Genomic DNA, 16,821 nt, shown 5'->3' on the forward strand with positions numbered 1-16,821 from the left:
TTTTTTTTTTAAGTAAAAATGGTTTGATTGATTGATCTGCCCTTTAAAAGAACAGCACCGACAATAGTGAGCGAAGGAGCTGTTGTGGTATCCGCTTGTACAACTATGCTTCCTGCAATCAGCCAGAAACTGTCAGTCCAGAGAAAAGAAATCTAAATAACTATTAACTTCCAGCTCAATGGAAAACAGCAGGTCACTTCATGAAATGTTGTTATTCACCACTCTGTCGCTGATTTTAAGAGAAATTCTGCACCGCACATCAAAACACTGTACGTTTTCATTAGCATCACAAAAAGACCATCTCCATCATTGCTTAAGTTGTTGCTCGGTCTGTCACAATACTTTCGCTTTCTTCTCGTCATTATGGGTAATTTCGAGCTGCTCGGCTAAACAAAAACCATTCGGGGCTGAGGCTTGGCATTATACGCCGATATTACATGCACTGAGTGAGTAGGCATGCGAAACCTCCGGCCCCCTCGGTCTGCCAGCGCTCAGCTCTGCGAAGGGTTGATGACAAGCAGAGAGGGCCACTTCTAAAACGAGTGCATCTTCAGCAACCCATTATCACTGTCCACAATCTGTTTCAGCGTGACACGAGTGCCAGAGGGACGGTTTGTCCTCTAGACACACAGGGGCCCTCCACACTGTCTGCCTCTATTCACTGATACATCCTGGAGGTGCTGACACGCCACTATCTGTATCAATGAGAAAGCAGGTCCAGAAATGTCAAATCAAAGGAAACTGAAGCCGAGAGGGTTTATTGCGAGACAAATTCTGCTATATATGGACCTAAACATTCAGACTCTGCTGAAAAAAAACTCCCACACAGGCAGTAATAAGGCTGTCCTAGATGGTGTAAAAACATTAACTCAGCTCGCATGAGCTCGGCCGTTGCCAAATGCAGCGGGATGTGTAGAAAAGGTTCACTGGTGCCAGACAGTGCTGAGGTGGGTGGTTTCCATCCCTATGACTCAAGTCTAAATGGTGTCTGCATCTCGCCTTGTTGGTCACTGAAGCCCATAATCACAGTGTTTTGTCAAAAACTAAAGGCTAATCAGGGAGGTGTTGAGGAGGCGCTGCACCTGCCCGTCACTCTGTCAGCCGGTCGTGCTCATCCCCTCGGGTGACGGCAGCTCTATTGTGGCGAGGTGTGTTTGCCCAAACAGGCCGTGACGCTGAAAAGCCACAGAGAGACACTTTGCGTGTGAGTGGAAGTGGATCTCTCAAGTTGCGATCTTAAGACGACGACACGTTGTGGACAGCCCCGCTCCTCTTCTTTTGAAGTAAGGACACCCTGTATTTATGCAGGCACGTACGGTACAAATTGATTTGTTTTGCAACTGTGCCTATTTTTATCCTTCATACAGGACAGCTGCTTGATGTGCCCATAAAAGGTGAAGTTGTTTGGGGTCATGATCATTTCCCAAGAGTACAAAAAATATTAACTATTGTTAAACAATGTGTTATCTCTGACTGTCAGGCCAGAGGATGAATAAGTGAGTGACTAACATGTTAATGGTGAATTAAAGGGATACTTCACCCAAAATCGATAATTCACCAATTGTCTACTCACCGTCATGCAAAGGAAGGGTTTGGGGAATTTTCTGAGTTATCAAAACGCTTTTGGAGTTCCAGGGGGGGTCCGACTGGCAACGGATTTTCATATAATGGCGGCGGATTGTGCTCAATTTTGAATCGTCCAAAACACACACTATGAAACATCCAGATACCTCCATACTGCTTGTCTGTACTGACCCAAGTGTCCTGAAGCCGCCACATGAAAAAGTTGTTTGGAAAAAATTACTTTGATCTCTGTTTTTAGCCTTGTTGTAGCAGTAGCTCCCAGTGGCTCTGTTGATTTTTGAAGATCTGCTGCAAGATGTTTTAAAACCATTGGATGTATGATGTAAACAACTTTTTTCATGTGGCGGCTTCAGGACACTTGGGTCAGTACGGACGAGCAGTATGGAGGTATTTGGATGTTTCATAGTGTGTGTTTTGGACGATTCAAAAGTGAACTCTATCTGCCGCCATTATATGAAAATCCGTTGCCAGTCGGACCCCCCCTGGAACTCCAAAAGTGTTTGGATGACTCTGAAAGTTCTCAGAACCCTTCATTGGCATGACGGTGAGTAGAAAATTGGTGAATTTTCGATTTTGGGTGAAGTATCCCTTTAAGAATATTACTGTTAATAGCACTTTATTTTTTTCCCTTATAAAAGTATAATTCAACAGTATTGTCTTTAAATACTGAGCTTATGTCATTGAAATGCTGATAAATGATTAATAACAGATACTGAGCTTTTTTCCAAATATTTCTCTAAATCCACTCTGTTGGACTCATTAAATTTGATAAGGCAGCTTTTATTGACTGGAAGAGGTGAGCTAAGGATTTACATCAGAGTGGGGGAAAAGCTGTGCTGCTTAAAACACCATTCAAGTATTAGACGGCTGCTGTTGCCTGCCAACGCTCGTCCTTAAACGAATTGCCTCCGGCTCCACGTCCATCTACTTTATTAAGTTTGTTCTGCGTCTTAAAAACTGTTTAAAAACTATGATTGGAATTTATAAAATGTTAACAGTATGAGGGTTTTAAAACTTTCACTTGAATTTAACCGCTAATATCAGAAGCTGAATTTTATCGGTGCCGCTTTGGCACAATACACTGAGCTTGTGTAAATAGCACAAGACAATTTCTTGGCCACACACACACACAAGAGCCTGAGTTAGTGAGTGATACAAGATAATGATTAAAAGGAGACATTCAACTGCGACGATGCCAAAGTCTTTGAAATGAACGGTCAATTTAAAATAAACAATTTAAGACGTTAATGGAAAAGAGAATATTATCAGCATCTCTATATCTCACACAGTGTTTGCTCCCGCTTCCCCTCGAGGCATCATCCTGGGGGTGTTTAATAGGTGGATTTACCCCCTTCATGATGTTATCAGAGAAAAGCATCTGTCTTCCATCTGAGGCTGCTGCAGTCATTTAGCTTGAAATGGACCGGCTCCCCGCGGTTGACGAAAAGACAAAAAGGGGTTTAAAGAAATTAACTATTAAACAGGGCTGTCTGGTTAAATATTCATTTTAATCCAGCAACAAAAACACAGATACCCATCAAGCTGCCTTCGTGCCATCTTGCTGGGCAATTAAAAAAGGAATTCCACCCCTTCTTTCACGCTGAACTAACAGCTTTTGGTCGAGACCGTCAAAACAAAAAAACGAGAGTACTATCGATGTCAAAGATCAGCTTGCCCTTTTGTTTTAACTAAGCTCCTGGAAAATGCGATCCCCAAGAGCAGCGGCGTCGCCTGCGCCGAGGAAGGGATCACATTTGAGTTAAATCGCCCGTTTGGCTATAAGCTTCTGATGTGTGTGACCTTTAACTCCGACAAAAAGCACCCCACAGAAAGAAAGAGAGAGGAAAAAAAAGGCCCAACACATAATCCTTTGACAGCCAAAACACTTTTGAACAGTCAATTACAGCACCTAGCCAGTGGAACGAATATGACAAGCAGTGATACTTTCACAACTCCATCTGCCTGGAGATATCTTTGAAGCCGTCCACAAGAAAAACAAATACAGTACGCCCTCCATCTATGGGGTCATTTCGAAGGTATCCACCGCAATTCATCAAATGGACTGGTGTTATGAGACCGGTGGGAGGGGTAGGGGGGGTCGTTTGCGAGCCGAATGAAAATAAATTGCACAAAAAAAAAGGATCGCAATGTCATCATGCAAGAGGTATTCTGTGGAGTCCATTTGAAAGCGTATCTTCTGTCGCTGCTTCTCAGTGGGGAACAGACTCCAGTCCAAGTGGAAGAGGTTTCACCGTCTTTGAAGAGCGAGATGGTTGGTGGGACTACAAGGTCTTGTTACAACTAATGATCCTCTCAAGAGGTACCATGCTACGCGAGGTACCCCCTAAACTACAATGAGAGTATAAGGCCTATCCTTGAAAAATTAGAGTGGCAGCCTTGGACTGTGGAGGCCCAGCGATGTCTGCAGCACAACCACCGCCTACTGTGCTGCTGATGGACCACTACCTACAGCTCCGCTTTGTCTCAAGGAGCAACACAGACAGAAAAAAAAAGAAGAAAATCTATGCAGTCGACAAAGAGTCTACCATCATCATCTCACAGTGGAGGAGGATATCAAATGAACACTGTGTCGAAGGCAGTGGCTGCCATGCTCGCTTTAGTTCAAGACTGGTTATGATGATGCCACCTCTGCACGTAGAAGAAGCAGAAGAAGAGGAAAAGTTTGCTATGATTGCATAAATATTTTGCATAATGAACCTGAAGACCGCTTGTCTGATTTCTTCACGGAGCTACTATGTATAGAAAAACGTTCTACGGTTTCCATAAAAATTCCTGCCTGATGTGGATTTAATTAAAGCTCAGAGCCAGCTTTTAAACTCAATGGTCAGTGTTTCATTTCAAATCAAACACACTGCAGTCCAGATCCATAACAGAAAATGTCACATTCCTAATACTTTCTGACACTGCAATGCAAACATTTTGCTACGCTGCTGTTACCTAAATGTAGCCATGTGTGATTTAAGGACTTTTCCCAAGGACTGGCTTGTGAACTTGCATCGGTGAAGTTCACAAACTCCCTTACAGATTTATGTATTACAGTAGATATGTCTCGAGAGGGGAGGAGGAGGAGGACGGGGGGGGTTTAATATGTGCAATAACATGAGGGGATTTCCAGGCTTGTTTCAGATCACATTCAGGTGGCAGCTCGGCAATCTGACCTTCGGAAATGCTTGGATAAATATGATTAACAAGACGACTGCCACTGCAAACAATACGCAGATAGAGAGATCAGAGATAAAGATATCGGAGGTGAGAACGAGCCTGCACTGTAATAGCATGCTTGAAATTGTAATAGCACGCTTGAAACAATAAACTCTGGTGGCAGTGGGACTTGACAAAGCTTTTAAAAGTTGAAAGCATGAGCTCAGAAAATAAAGGGTTTACATAATGACAGCGTGTAGGGTAAACAGACTGAAATCATATCCGAGCGCTATCAGTTTTTAATAAATTCAATAAATATGATGCCTCTATGCAAAGATTTAAAATTATCACCGGTATCGATGTCAAATCTGGTGAGTGAGCTTTCTATTTGGTTTGGATGTGTTGTATTTTTTATTTGTCTTGATGAACCTACGTGTTACATCTTTTAAACAACATTGAAAAAGGTACATCGGCTACGTTATCATAACATTCTAATAACACATGAGCAAAACACGTTCCCTTGTTCAGTCATGTAGCGATACACTCGCAGGCAGTGACCAACCTGAACCAGGGAGGAAACATGCGGCAGGGTAAATAATGCATGCCTGCACAGGACAAGAGAGAGAAGGGTGTAGCTTAAAGTGGTAGAAGGAGTGGATGGGGACGGGGCTGGGGCTGGGGGGCTTGTGGGGGCTCGCTCCTGCGTGCCAGCCTTCAGACAGCTCGCCACAGGAGAGAGACGCAGACACAAAAGAGGGCTCGCCGCCATCGTCACGAAAAACAGAAATGACACTGGGCAGCCACAAAACAAGCCAGCTCGGATTTTCATCAAAACAAACACGCGAGGCTGACGTGGTGCGACCTACACTACAGCCGCTGTCAAAATAGTTGAGCGGTGCTTATTTGACAGTAAAAGGCCACATCGGGTCTTGTTTATACTGCCGGGGGGACCTCGAGGCTTCCAAGTGGGATCCTTTCGGCTCCAGCCTGAAACTCTCATCTGACCCAATTATCCAATTAGCTGAAGTAGTGGCCAGACTGGAAGGTGATGACGGCTGGAACACCTGCGGAGGGCCCGAGCCTGGTGTGGGGCCCAGGGCTCCTAAATAACAGCACTTTTCCCAACTAATGTTACCTACTTCATTTCTATCCCGCAGGAACACAGGCAGCTCTTTGGTGTGGCTTTCAACGGGCTAAGCTCCTTCTCTTAGAACTGGTTCTCTATAGAGGACCAACCCTTTTTCTTTTCTTTTTTTTTTTTTTAACAAATTTTACTGTTTCTTAAAGGGATAGTTCAACATTTCAGCAAATTGGCCCATTACCATAACCCCTTTAGTTTTAGGAGTAGGTCTGTTATGTTTAATTGTCGGTGCAAGCTGTTTTTAGAACGGCGGAGCAGAGCCACGAGCTGCTCAGAGCTACGCTACGAAGGCTAATGGGATTTCTTGGTTTCCCTCATCAAACTCATCAAATACACAATCCAATACTCTGCTCTGCCGTTCTAAAAACAGCTTGCACCGACAATTAAAGGTAACAAGAAACAAGACCCCCCCACCCCAACCAGTCAGACAGCACATGCTATACAGAGTTAGACAAGAAGAGGTGCAAAATAGTCAATTTGGTCAAAGAGGACCAACGTTTTTTCAAGCTGAACACCTCCACAATAAGATATCCCTAAATGCAAATCCACAACAGCTACCTGAATGCTGAAATAATGACACCCCTTTACTTTTGGACCTCATCGTCTCATCTCTTACTATGAAACCGACGTGACAGCATCAATGCTTTGGACTTCACTGTGGTGAGAAACTCGAGACGCTGGCCATCATGTTGTAGCCATTGTTACGTGACTCCAAGTGCTTACATCCTTCCGTCAAGTTTCCTAAATAGAGTAACATTTTAAAAAGAAACCACAACGTTTCTATTTGCCCTGCAGGCACTTCCCAATGGGACAAAGAGCAGCCTTGGCTTTTGACAGCTCCACTGAAGGTCTGGCTGCCACTTCCAAGAGCCAAAGCATTTTTCTCTCCCTCAAGACATTTTCCTCCTTTTCCTCAAGGTAATTCGACAGTTGTGCGGTCACATACTTGCACACTCCTCTTTAGATGCAGGGAATTAAGGGGGATTAGGGGCAGAATCCATAGGAAGTGATTTTCACAGGGGCCTGACGTAGCTTTGATTTGTTTGTCAAGTTTTTGTTTGATTTTTCATATAAAAAGACATCGAGCTTTGATCACAACTAACCACACTAATGGTGACGCGCCAGATGATGAAAGAGAATAAAAAGGAAAAAACCCCTGGCAACACATCTGAAGGTAGGATGTTTTCCTTCCCCATTCCACTTTGTTTTTCTTTTTCTTTTCAGGAATATGAAAAACAAACGGATGACTGAAGTGTTGAGATCGGTTACACAGGTGAGGGCGTGTCTTTGACTCACCAAAAAAAAAAAAAAAAAAGAAAGAAAACCCTGACAGACAATCCTGAGTGCGTTAGTGCATTGCAAAGAGGTGCTGAGTATCGCCACAATGGCAGCGCAACAAGCAATTACATGTCACACATGACATCCCCTGTGCTTCTGTGTGTATAATTACAGAGGAAAATGACATTCCTCTCCAAACAAAGCAACAACAACAACAGCTACTTTTACATCGTATACTATGAAGAGAGGCGTATACTTTTCATTCCTGGCAAGCAGAGGGAGACAAGACATCGGCGACTATAAACAAGTTTCCTCTTCAAATGATGTTGGTCCTTTTAACTACCTTTTAAATGAACAGTGGAGACCTTGCACGACTTTGTCTGATAAAGACGACTTCAAAGTCACTGGAAGACATCTGGCTAATTTGTCTGAAACAATAATCCCATCTCCAACTCTTGTCAATTAAGACCACGATGACACACACACAGAACGGGGGGGATAAAGGAGAACAATGAATCCGGCTTGTGTCAAGGCTCGGGCTCACATACCAGCTACTAGCCACAAAAAAAAATAAAAAAGAGGGGAGTCCTTGGCCTCGAACCAAGTAAGCACTGATGAATTTCAGCCAAAAAGACGCAAAGGCCATTTGTGAAAACAGAGGGAAATGTTAAAGTAATATTCCACCAGGATCTTTTTACGGTTCGATGTATATTTATCTGCAGAAACCATGTGAAGCATTCCAGTAATACCGCACATTCTGCTAAGGACGGAGCGCTTCCCGCAAAATTAACTCTTCAATCTTTTTAGACGATCCACAATCTTCGTCATATTGCCCCCCTTCTCATATCGGCACTATCTGGAGGCTCCATTTTATGCAAATCCACATTTCTAAAATCTTCATGACTTCATACTAAACTTTTATAACTAGTCTTCTGTGGTTTAATGTATAAAAAAGTAATATGATGGCGGTGAAAATTTAGAGTAGAACTTGAAAAGTGACACCTTGTGGCCTGTTTAATTGTGTCATATTTCTTCCAAGTGCTGCTGTAATTTTAATCTTTAATAAAAAAAAAAATGCAAAAACTGAGGGTGCTGCTTTTATAAAACTGTACCAGTTACAAGAAGTCTGGGAAATATATTAACTTTTTCTAAATCGATAGAAGTCTATAGAGCGTGTATTCCCTGTTGGTTTTCACACTCATCTAATTGGCAACAAGAATTTTGGGGCTGCATCTGCTCTGAACTTTACCCGAGCTTCACCTTTACTGTAGGTTTGAAACCTGATCTGGATGGAGGAGAGGCTCTGAGAGGCAAATAACATTGTTACAATGAAATATGAGGCCGTGTCGTATCCTAACCTCAGGCTGGGTTAGTGGTGAAAATGAAGACTGACAGGAATAATGCGAGGGCGGGGTCGGCAGATAAAGGAACACCCAGGGTACGAACAGTGGCTGCCGCCTCTTACATCACTCAGCGCCGTGTGAACGTCCTGGGAGCCGGAGTCTGGGGCTGCTCTGTTCAGCAGGAGGAGAGGGGGTGGTCGGGTGGTGGGGGGGGGGCATTTTTCAAATACCTGAAGTATATTTACACACCTGCTCCGTGTGAGGTAGAGGTGCACAGAGGAGTGGGAGCACACCTCTGAAGAAACAATACAGTTTGAACCAGAGCAGTGGGCTGATTGGCACTATTCAGGCCCGACAACACAGACTGAACACTTGTATCCATGGATATAACCCCCTAACACCGCATCCTGACATACAGCGAGCGAGCTAAACGGCAACGAAATCTCGCCCAAAGGTGTCCTGATATGCAGCGAGTATATTCTATTGGTTCAGAATCCAAACCAAGCAAATTATGGAGGGACGTAAACAAACTTCTGGCGCTATTTTTAGATTCCTGGCATTTCCTGGTTGCCGTTTTTCACATCTTGGAGTGTTTTTCAATTTTATTTCTCTCATATTCTCCTCTCTCTGCTAACTTGCTTGTCAACAGAAAGCAGCGTGTACTTTTCAACCAATAAGAAGTGTTTAGGGGCAGGACACCGCCACGAAATGTCGTCCCGATAGAGACAGTGCGAGTGATTTTTTCAGGGTCGTGGCACGTCAGGACAGGCTGATTGAAAAGTACGCATTCAAATCACTTTTCCTCGCTCGCGTCGCTGTATGTCAGGAAGCACGATCTGATATCACCAAGTAAACAACAGCCCAGGACTAACCCTAATCCTAACCGGTTTGTTATAACAGCGCTCCTGGGCTGTTAATTACTTGGTGATATCAGATCATGCATGTCAGGGCGCGGTGTAAGGTGAAGCACACGGTGGGGGGTCAGACTCTACCTATTTGACAGAAGCAAGTTCAGGTGCAGGATGATGAGCTTCAGGTCAAACTGCCTCTGACAGCAGGTGGAACATGCCTGTTGAGGGTAGTTGCGCTGGGGGAGGAGGAGGGGGGGGGGGGGGCAGGAACCTACAGTGTAATCACGGCCTTTTGCCAAATTACAGGCCAAGGACACAACTCAGCGGAGTTCAAACCTGGGCTGACGGAGAGGTCACCCCATTATACTAATATTCTTAAGTCACGGAGTAAATTCCAGTGTACAATGTCAACACTAGAAGGCAGAGGGAGGCTCTACTTATTCTAGGTATTCTAAGTGTACAGGCACACGCACACACACACACACACACACACACACACATGCACTAGTTCCCCTTTGTTTACGGCTTCCAAAAAGAAAAAAGAAAAAGAAAAAAGCTTTCAGCGGGGAAATAATAATAGTGTTACACTCGGCTCAATGCGTTTTTGAGTTACGCAGCAGAAGAGGAATGTAGAGTGCTTCAAAAATTGAGATGCTCCGGCTCCTTCAGTATTTTCTAGAACACAGAGGAAGAAGAGCTGCGGATGCCGGTGTCTGTCAGCAACAAATTTCATGTTTGCATAACATGTAAACAAAAAAAAAAAGTCTCTTATGCCTTATAAGAGCAACAGATATCCCGCCAGCCCCGAGACTCGTCCTCATTACTTACTTCCCAAAAGGAAACTGGTACTTAGAGAATAAACAGATTAAAAGAGTGTTTACTTCAACTCTTGAGACAATTACACAAGCTATGTGAAATATTTTTTTGGCTTCGTGAGATCTTTGTACGTCACATAAATAAGCTATAGTTGAATCAGTCATTTCTACAGCGTGAAGCGTTACAAGTTTATGATATAAACCAGTGTAATCCAGCCAAGCACTCATCTTTGTGAAGCTGGCGATGTTCTGTGTCAGTGAGAGTGTTGTGAAGAGGCGATAATTAAACTCCATTGTCAGAGGGTGAGTGTTGAATGACATTTATCACCTACTATCGAGTTGTACACGAATATGAGTCGTGCCGCGATGAAGGATGATGGCACACACACAGAAACACACGCACTTGACATACTGGAATAAAGAGGCGAGTCCTTGCTCGGCCTCATTCTGAGAGAAACTGACCTGGTTGATGGAGTTGGCGGTGCACGAGGCGAGGCCCGTCCCCAGACAAGACACGAAGAACATGACGGGGTCGAACGGCACAGGAGCCATTGCGAAGCCGGCTGCAGCAGTCGTAACCACCAACGCTGGAACCACCGAGAAACAAGAATAAAGAGCAGTGTTAATGGTCTGACTTGTTACTGTTACATTCTAGTGTAACATACATGTTTTGTGCAATCTTTGCATTTGTTTTAAATAGGAACTATGCAGGTTCCATCGCTTTTACTCTGTTTTGGTCACTTTGTTCCTGTACGTATTTCCACCGTCATAACCCCCCATAACAACAGATTACAGGGCTCCAGACTGCCCCTAAATGGGGACTTTTTGCCCCTAAAATTTGAGACAGTACAAGTATATTTCTCATCTACCTGTGCAAGTACAACCAGTAACTATGGGCTTTAAACACAGAGACGGAGCATTCTCAGTAGCGGCCCTTAACCTGTGGAACAGCCTACTTCTCCATGTTAGAGCGGAACAGTCTGTCGAGCATTTTAAAACACTCCTGAAAATGTATCTTTCACTCCCAGCTAAGTGAGTAATCTTGGCCCTCTCTCTCTCTTTTATTCTCTCTTTTATTATAAATTTGTTTTAAATTGAGTGATTATTATTCCTTGTTTTGTTTTTATTTATTGTAGTGTTTATGAGTAACTATATTGTATTTTTACAACTGTACAGCACTTTTGTCGACTGAGGTTGTTTTAAACCTGCTTTATAAATAATCTGTGACTCGACTTGATTTACACACTGGTGAATTGTGGAAGGGACAACTCAAAGATGAATTAAAAGGAAATGTGAATATTTGCTTTACAAGTCGATTTACGGTGTGAAACCCCAAAATGTTCTGCTTGCGCTCCTAAAATTTTAAGTTAGGGGCCAGTGTGCAGCTAGTAAAAAAAGTTAGTTTGGAGCCCTGGATCACAGATTACCGGGCGTGTTTGTGATGTAGTGCCTTAAAGCACTTTATGTTTCTCGCCAGAAGAGATCTGGGACACCGGATCGGGGGCGCTGATCTTGGAAGTTTGGTTTTCGGCCAACAGACACAAGGTGGAAGGTAGAGAGCCTCCATTCTCCCCATAAAAAGTCATTCAACCATCACAATTAGCTTTTTCATTTAAGGTCAAAATCTTGCATAGTTCATCTTTAAACTATTCACAGGAATCCAGCAGAGAGCAAGTGAAACTCAATAACACCAGGTAAATGACACTGCACGACACTGACCACACAATTTGCTTATCCACTGCAGATCTGTGTTTCACTACAGACAGACACGGCTCAACAGACTACAGACTCCAAATCGCTCGGAAACTCTCAGCACGTTCGGCGATTCAGTGCAAAAACAAGTGCTGTTTGGGACGGAGTGAGCATACAAATCGCCAGCGGAAAACTGGATTATGCTGCACATCTTGTCTCCTGAGACAATGACCCAAGCGTGAGACAACAAGGAGTGCACTTATGCCAAGCTGCACCGCAACTCTAACCCCAGACTCCCTGAGTGAAGGAGATAAATGAGTGTCTTTCCTGCCTGTACACTTGTAGGCTATATAAGATAAAGCAGGTGCTTCGTATATGGAGTTACTTCATCCATCTTATTTACAAAGCTCTGACATAGTTTTCAGATATACATGCATTTTCTGTATTAACGTCAAACACTGTACCCTAGATGAACTGTATTTCTACCTGTGAGCTTGATTTTGGCCAGTTTGGCGTAAATATCCGGTAAGTCGGCCACATGGACCTTCAGCTCCTTCCACTGTCTGTCCAGACGCGCCTCCCTTGCCTCCACCGACTCCACGTGGATGTGAGGAGGCTCGTCCGAAGTCCCAGCCGTTCTGGACACAGATTCCTCCCGTGCTGCCACCACATCTTCTGCAGCGGCGTTCGAGGTGGAGACTTCAGGCTGCGACTTAGCGCCGACATCCTCCGACTGCGGCGCGGCATCAGCGGCCACGGGGTCGATGGTCGGCACTCTCTGCACCTGCCTCTCAACACTGTCCTCCCTCTCATCCACGATGGTGAGGACGGGGGCCTGCTTCGGGATGGCGCGTTGTCGAAGCTCGCCGTTGCTTTTGGCTACATACTGAGAGGAAAACAGATGGGACAAGGTGATTCAGGATAATTCACTATTGTTAAGATGGATTTATTATATATTTATCAGCATTATGATGGGGGGAAATGAGTCAAGAACAAGCAACAAGAAATCTACTGACCAAAATTTTGAGGAAATACCAAGAATTTAGATTACCTGGCGTTTAAGAAAGGTAAGATGCTGATAAGTCGTCCAGTTTGATGGATCTCTACTGTGCAGCTGAATCAGGCTCCGAGCAGTCTGGTTACATCGAGGGATATTTTGTACTAGTTTCTGTTTCACACTGGCACCAACCAAACCTAAAAAGACACACAAGACAGGATGTTTAATTGTAAGTATTAATATAAATACTGTTAGTTACATTTGATTAGGTCAGTAATGATAATACACACATAACTACACAGCCAACTAAATAGAGCTGCAAGATTATTGTTATACCGGTAAATACCAATCCCAGTTTCCTGAAGTTTCAAAACATTTACGGATTATTATTGTGTCCATGCACTAATCAACTCCATACATTGTTTAAGCTGTATGAGAAACACACTGATTAGTTCTTGGAATACAGACATGATAAAAATAAATCAAAAATAAAACAAACACTAAAATGGTATGTGACACAAACAATACATTATGCGTAAATTCAATGGGGGGATTACGCCTTCTTTGCACATGGAACATCACACTCAGCAGGAGTCATGATATTATTCAATAGATTTCCAGGTAACATAATTGATAATAAAAAAGATACTGAAGGTCATTGGTTAATGGTGGTAGTGGAGACAAACGACAAACGTTATATTTTAATATGTGTTTATGGCTTTAACAACCAAGCAATGAATGTGAACTTTTATGCAAAATTAAGCCAATGTATAAATGAATGGAAAACAACTTATAATACAGATAAAGTGATATTGGGAGGAGACCATAATATAGCCCCAGATTCATGGCTAGACCGACTACCTCATAGGAATTCTCAACCTGTATACAGCGACACTATACTGTCTTTATGTACAACAACACACATAATTGATTATTGGAGAACATCAAATCCAACATCAGTTCAGTATACATGGTATAACTCTGCAGGAAATGGTCAATGTTCAAGACTAGATTACTGGCTGATTTCATGTGAGTTATGTAATGATATTTCAGATTGTAAAATATCAGCTTCTCCGCTCACTGACCACTGCATGATTAGTCTAAACTTATTAACATCTAAACAACAACTGAATTCTCCAAATATTTGGAAGTTTAACAATGATTTCTTACAAAATGTTGAATTTTGTGATCAGGTGAAGTCTCTTATCTTGGAGGTTGAAAGGTTAGACATGAGTGATATCAGTAAATGGGAATGGTTTAAGTTTAAGACCAAACAAATAGCAGTTGACACAGGTAAAAAACTGTCACGTATAAGGAAACGAAAGCAAAAGGATCTAATTGACAAAATCAATTTATTAACAAATAATACACAATTATCCTTAGACAACATTACTGAATTAAAGTCATTGCAATCCCAATTAGATGACATGTACACAACAAAGGCAAATGGAGCTTATATTCGATCAAGAGCTAGATGGATCGAAAAGGGTGAAAAAAGTTCAACTTACTTCTTTGGACTTGAAAAACAAAGACAGACTAAGAAGAAAATAAGTAAACTTATGACAAATGATATTATAATTGAAGATCAGAAATTAGTCCAAGATGAAATTTGTCTCTTTTATTGTAACTTGTATAAATCAAAATTTAATAATTCAGACTGTGACTTTTTATTTGAAAAAATTAATGAAGACATAAAAAAACTAGATGTAGAAGACAAACATATACTTGACGAAGAATTAACTGTAATAGAAATTGAAAATGCATTAAAACAAATGAAAAATGGTAAATCACCAGGGATAGATGGATTAACATCCGAATTCCTAAAACATTTTTGGGTGGATATCAAAAAGCTACTATATAACGCTTTTCTGGAATGTATTAAGAAAGGAAGTTTGTCCCCTACTATGAAAACTGGTTTGATAACCTTATTACCAAAACCCCAAAAAGATTTGTTGATGCTAGACAACTGGAGACCAATAACCTTACTATGCAATGACTATAAACTTCTTGCTTTAGTTTATGCAAATCGCTTAAAGCATGTAATTGGAAAACTTATAGAAGAGTATCAATCAGCTTTTATAAAGGGAAGATATATTCACAACCATATTCGACTGATTCTAGATATGATTGACTATCAATCATTCATTCAGTCAGATAGTCTTGTGTTATTCATAGATTTTTTCAAAGCATTCGACACTGTGGAACATGATTTTATGTTTACGGTGCTCAAAAAACTTGGATTTGGAGAAGGGTTCTGCAAGATCATAAAAATGTTTTATAATGATATTTACAGTTACATCTCCCTCAACCCTGGAATGACACCAAGAATCAAGATCTCACGTGGTATTAGACAAGGTTGTCCTATTTCGCCAAAATTATTTATTTTATGTACACAAATGCTAGCATATCTAATTATAAATCACCCTCAAATTAAAGGAATCACCATTTTCGATTATGAATATCGAATAAGTCAATTTGCAGATGACACAGTAGTCTTTCTAAAAGATAAATCTTTAATTAAAAAAGCATTAGATATAATATCAGTCTTTTCCAAAGCTTCAGGATTATGTCTAAACCTGAAAAAATGTGAAATACTATCTCTTCATCCATGTGCTGAGACAAATATAGGCTCCATCCCTGTCAAAACTGAATTAAAATACTTAGGTTTAATAATGACTACAGATAGAAAAAAGAGAGAACAACTAAACATTGAAGGGAAAATAGATAGTATGAAAAAATCTCTCAACCATTGGCTCATGAGAGATCTCTCTATTCTTGGCAGAATCTTATTAACAAAAGCAGAAGGTTTATCAAAATTAGTATATCCATGTCAATCTCTTTATGTTCCCCCCCAAATGATTAAAAAGGTAAATTCAATCATTTTTAATTTCATATGGAAAAACAAGACACATTACCTTAAAAAATCTGTGATGGTTAAAGACTACAAACATGGTGGGTTGAAAGCTGCTGATTTTGAATCCATGATAGGTGTATTAAAGTTGAACTGGATAAAAGCTTATTTGACACAACCGAATTCCATATGGTTCCACATACCAAAATATCTTTTCCAAAATGTTGGAGGATTAGAATTTTTGTTAAGGTGTGACTTTGAAATAACTAAACTACCAATCAAACTGTCTGACTTCCATAAACAAATATTGCTCCACTGGAAAATGATGTTCACACACAATTTCACACCACATAGCTCCACCTTATGGAATAATAGAACGATATTAAGTAACAGGAAGACTTTATTTAAACAAGAATGGTATGACAAAAAGGTACTTTATGTTACTGACTTGATGGATGAAAATGGCATTCATCCTTTCATTCATTCATTCATTTTCTATACCGCTTATCCTGCACTAGGGTCACGGGTGAGCTGGAGCCTATCTCAGCTGACTTTGGGCGAGAGGCGGGGTACATCCTGGACAGGTCGCCAGTCTATCGCAGGGCTAACACATATATAGACAGACAACCATTCACACTCTCATTCACACCTATGGGCAATTTAGAACCACCAATTAACCTAACCTGCATGTCTTTGGACTGTGGGAGGAAGCCGGAGTACCCGGAGAGAACCCACGCATGCACGGGGAGAACATGCAAACTCCACACAGAAGGGCCCCAGCCGGCCGGCGGGTTCGAACCCAGAACCCTCTTGCTGTGAGGCGACAGTGCTAACCACTGCACCACCGTGCCGCCCATGAAAATGGCAATATGTTACAATTTAATTCATTTACAGAAAAGTTTAATTTAAAATGCTCTAATAGAGAATTTAATCAAATCAGTAGAGCTATTCCACTTCCCTTAAAATACATGATTAAAAATATCCTCATAAATTCAATTGTGTCTGTTAAATTACCTGATTTGAAAATTGGTGAACTGAAATTTGGTGAAAGAAAATGTAACAACAAAGTACTTGGAAGTGTGTTAAAGGAAAAGCTATTCCATGATA

At 41.7% G+C, this 16,821-nt stretch overlaps 1 protein-coding gene across 1 annotated transcript in view; it reads right to left on the minus strand.

Moving 5' to 3' along the window:
- Window positions 1–16,821, minus strand: part of cox10 (cytochrome c oxidase assembly factor heme A:farnesyltransferase COX10) — a 39,758-nt gene that overhangs the window by 21,058 nt on the left and 1,879 nt on the right. Inside the window, exons 2-4 of the mRNA XM_083993736.1 lie at window positions 12,918–13,060; window positions 12,353–12,752; window positions 10,637–10,761 (exon numbers count right to left, since the gene is read on the minus strand). Coding sequence (XP_083849862.1) covers window positions 10,637–10,761; window positions 12,353–12,752; window positions 12,918–13,060 — 668 coding nt within the window. The remainder of the gene's footprint in view (window positions 1–10,636; window positions 10,762–12,352; window positions 12,753–12,917; window positions 13,061–16,821) is intronic.

This window comes from Trachurus trachurus (assembly GCF_905171665.1).
Source record: "Trachurus trachurus genome assembly, chromosome: 19".
Lineage (NCBI taxonomy): Eukaryota > Metazoa > Chordata > Actinopteri > Carangiformes > Carangidae > Trachurus > Trachurus trachurus.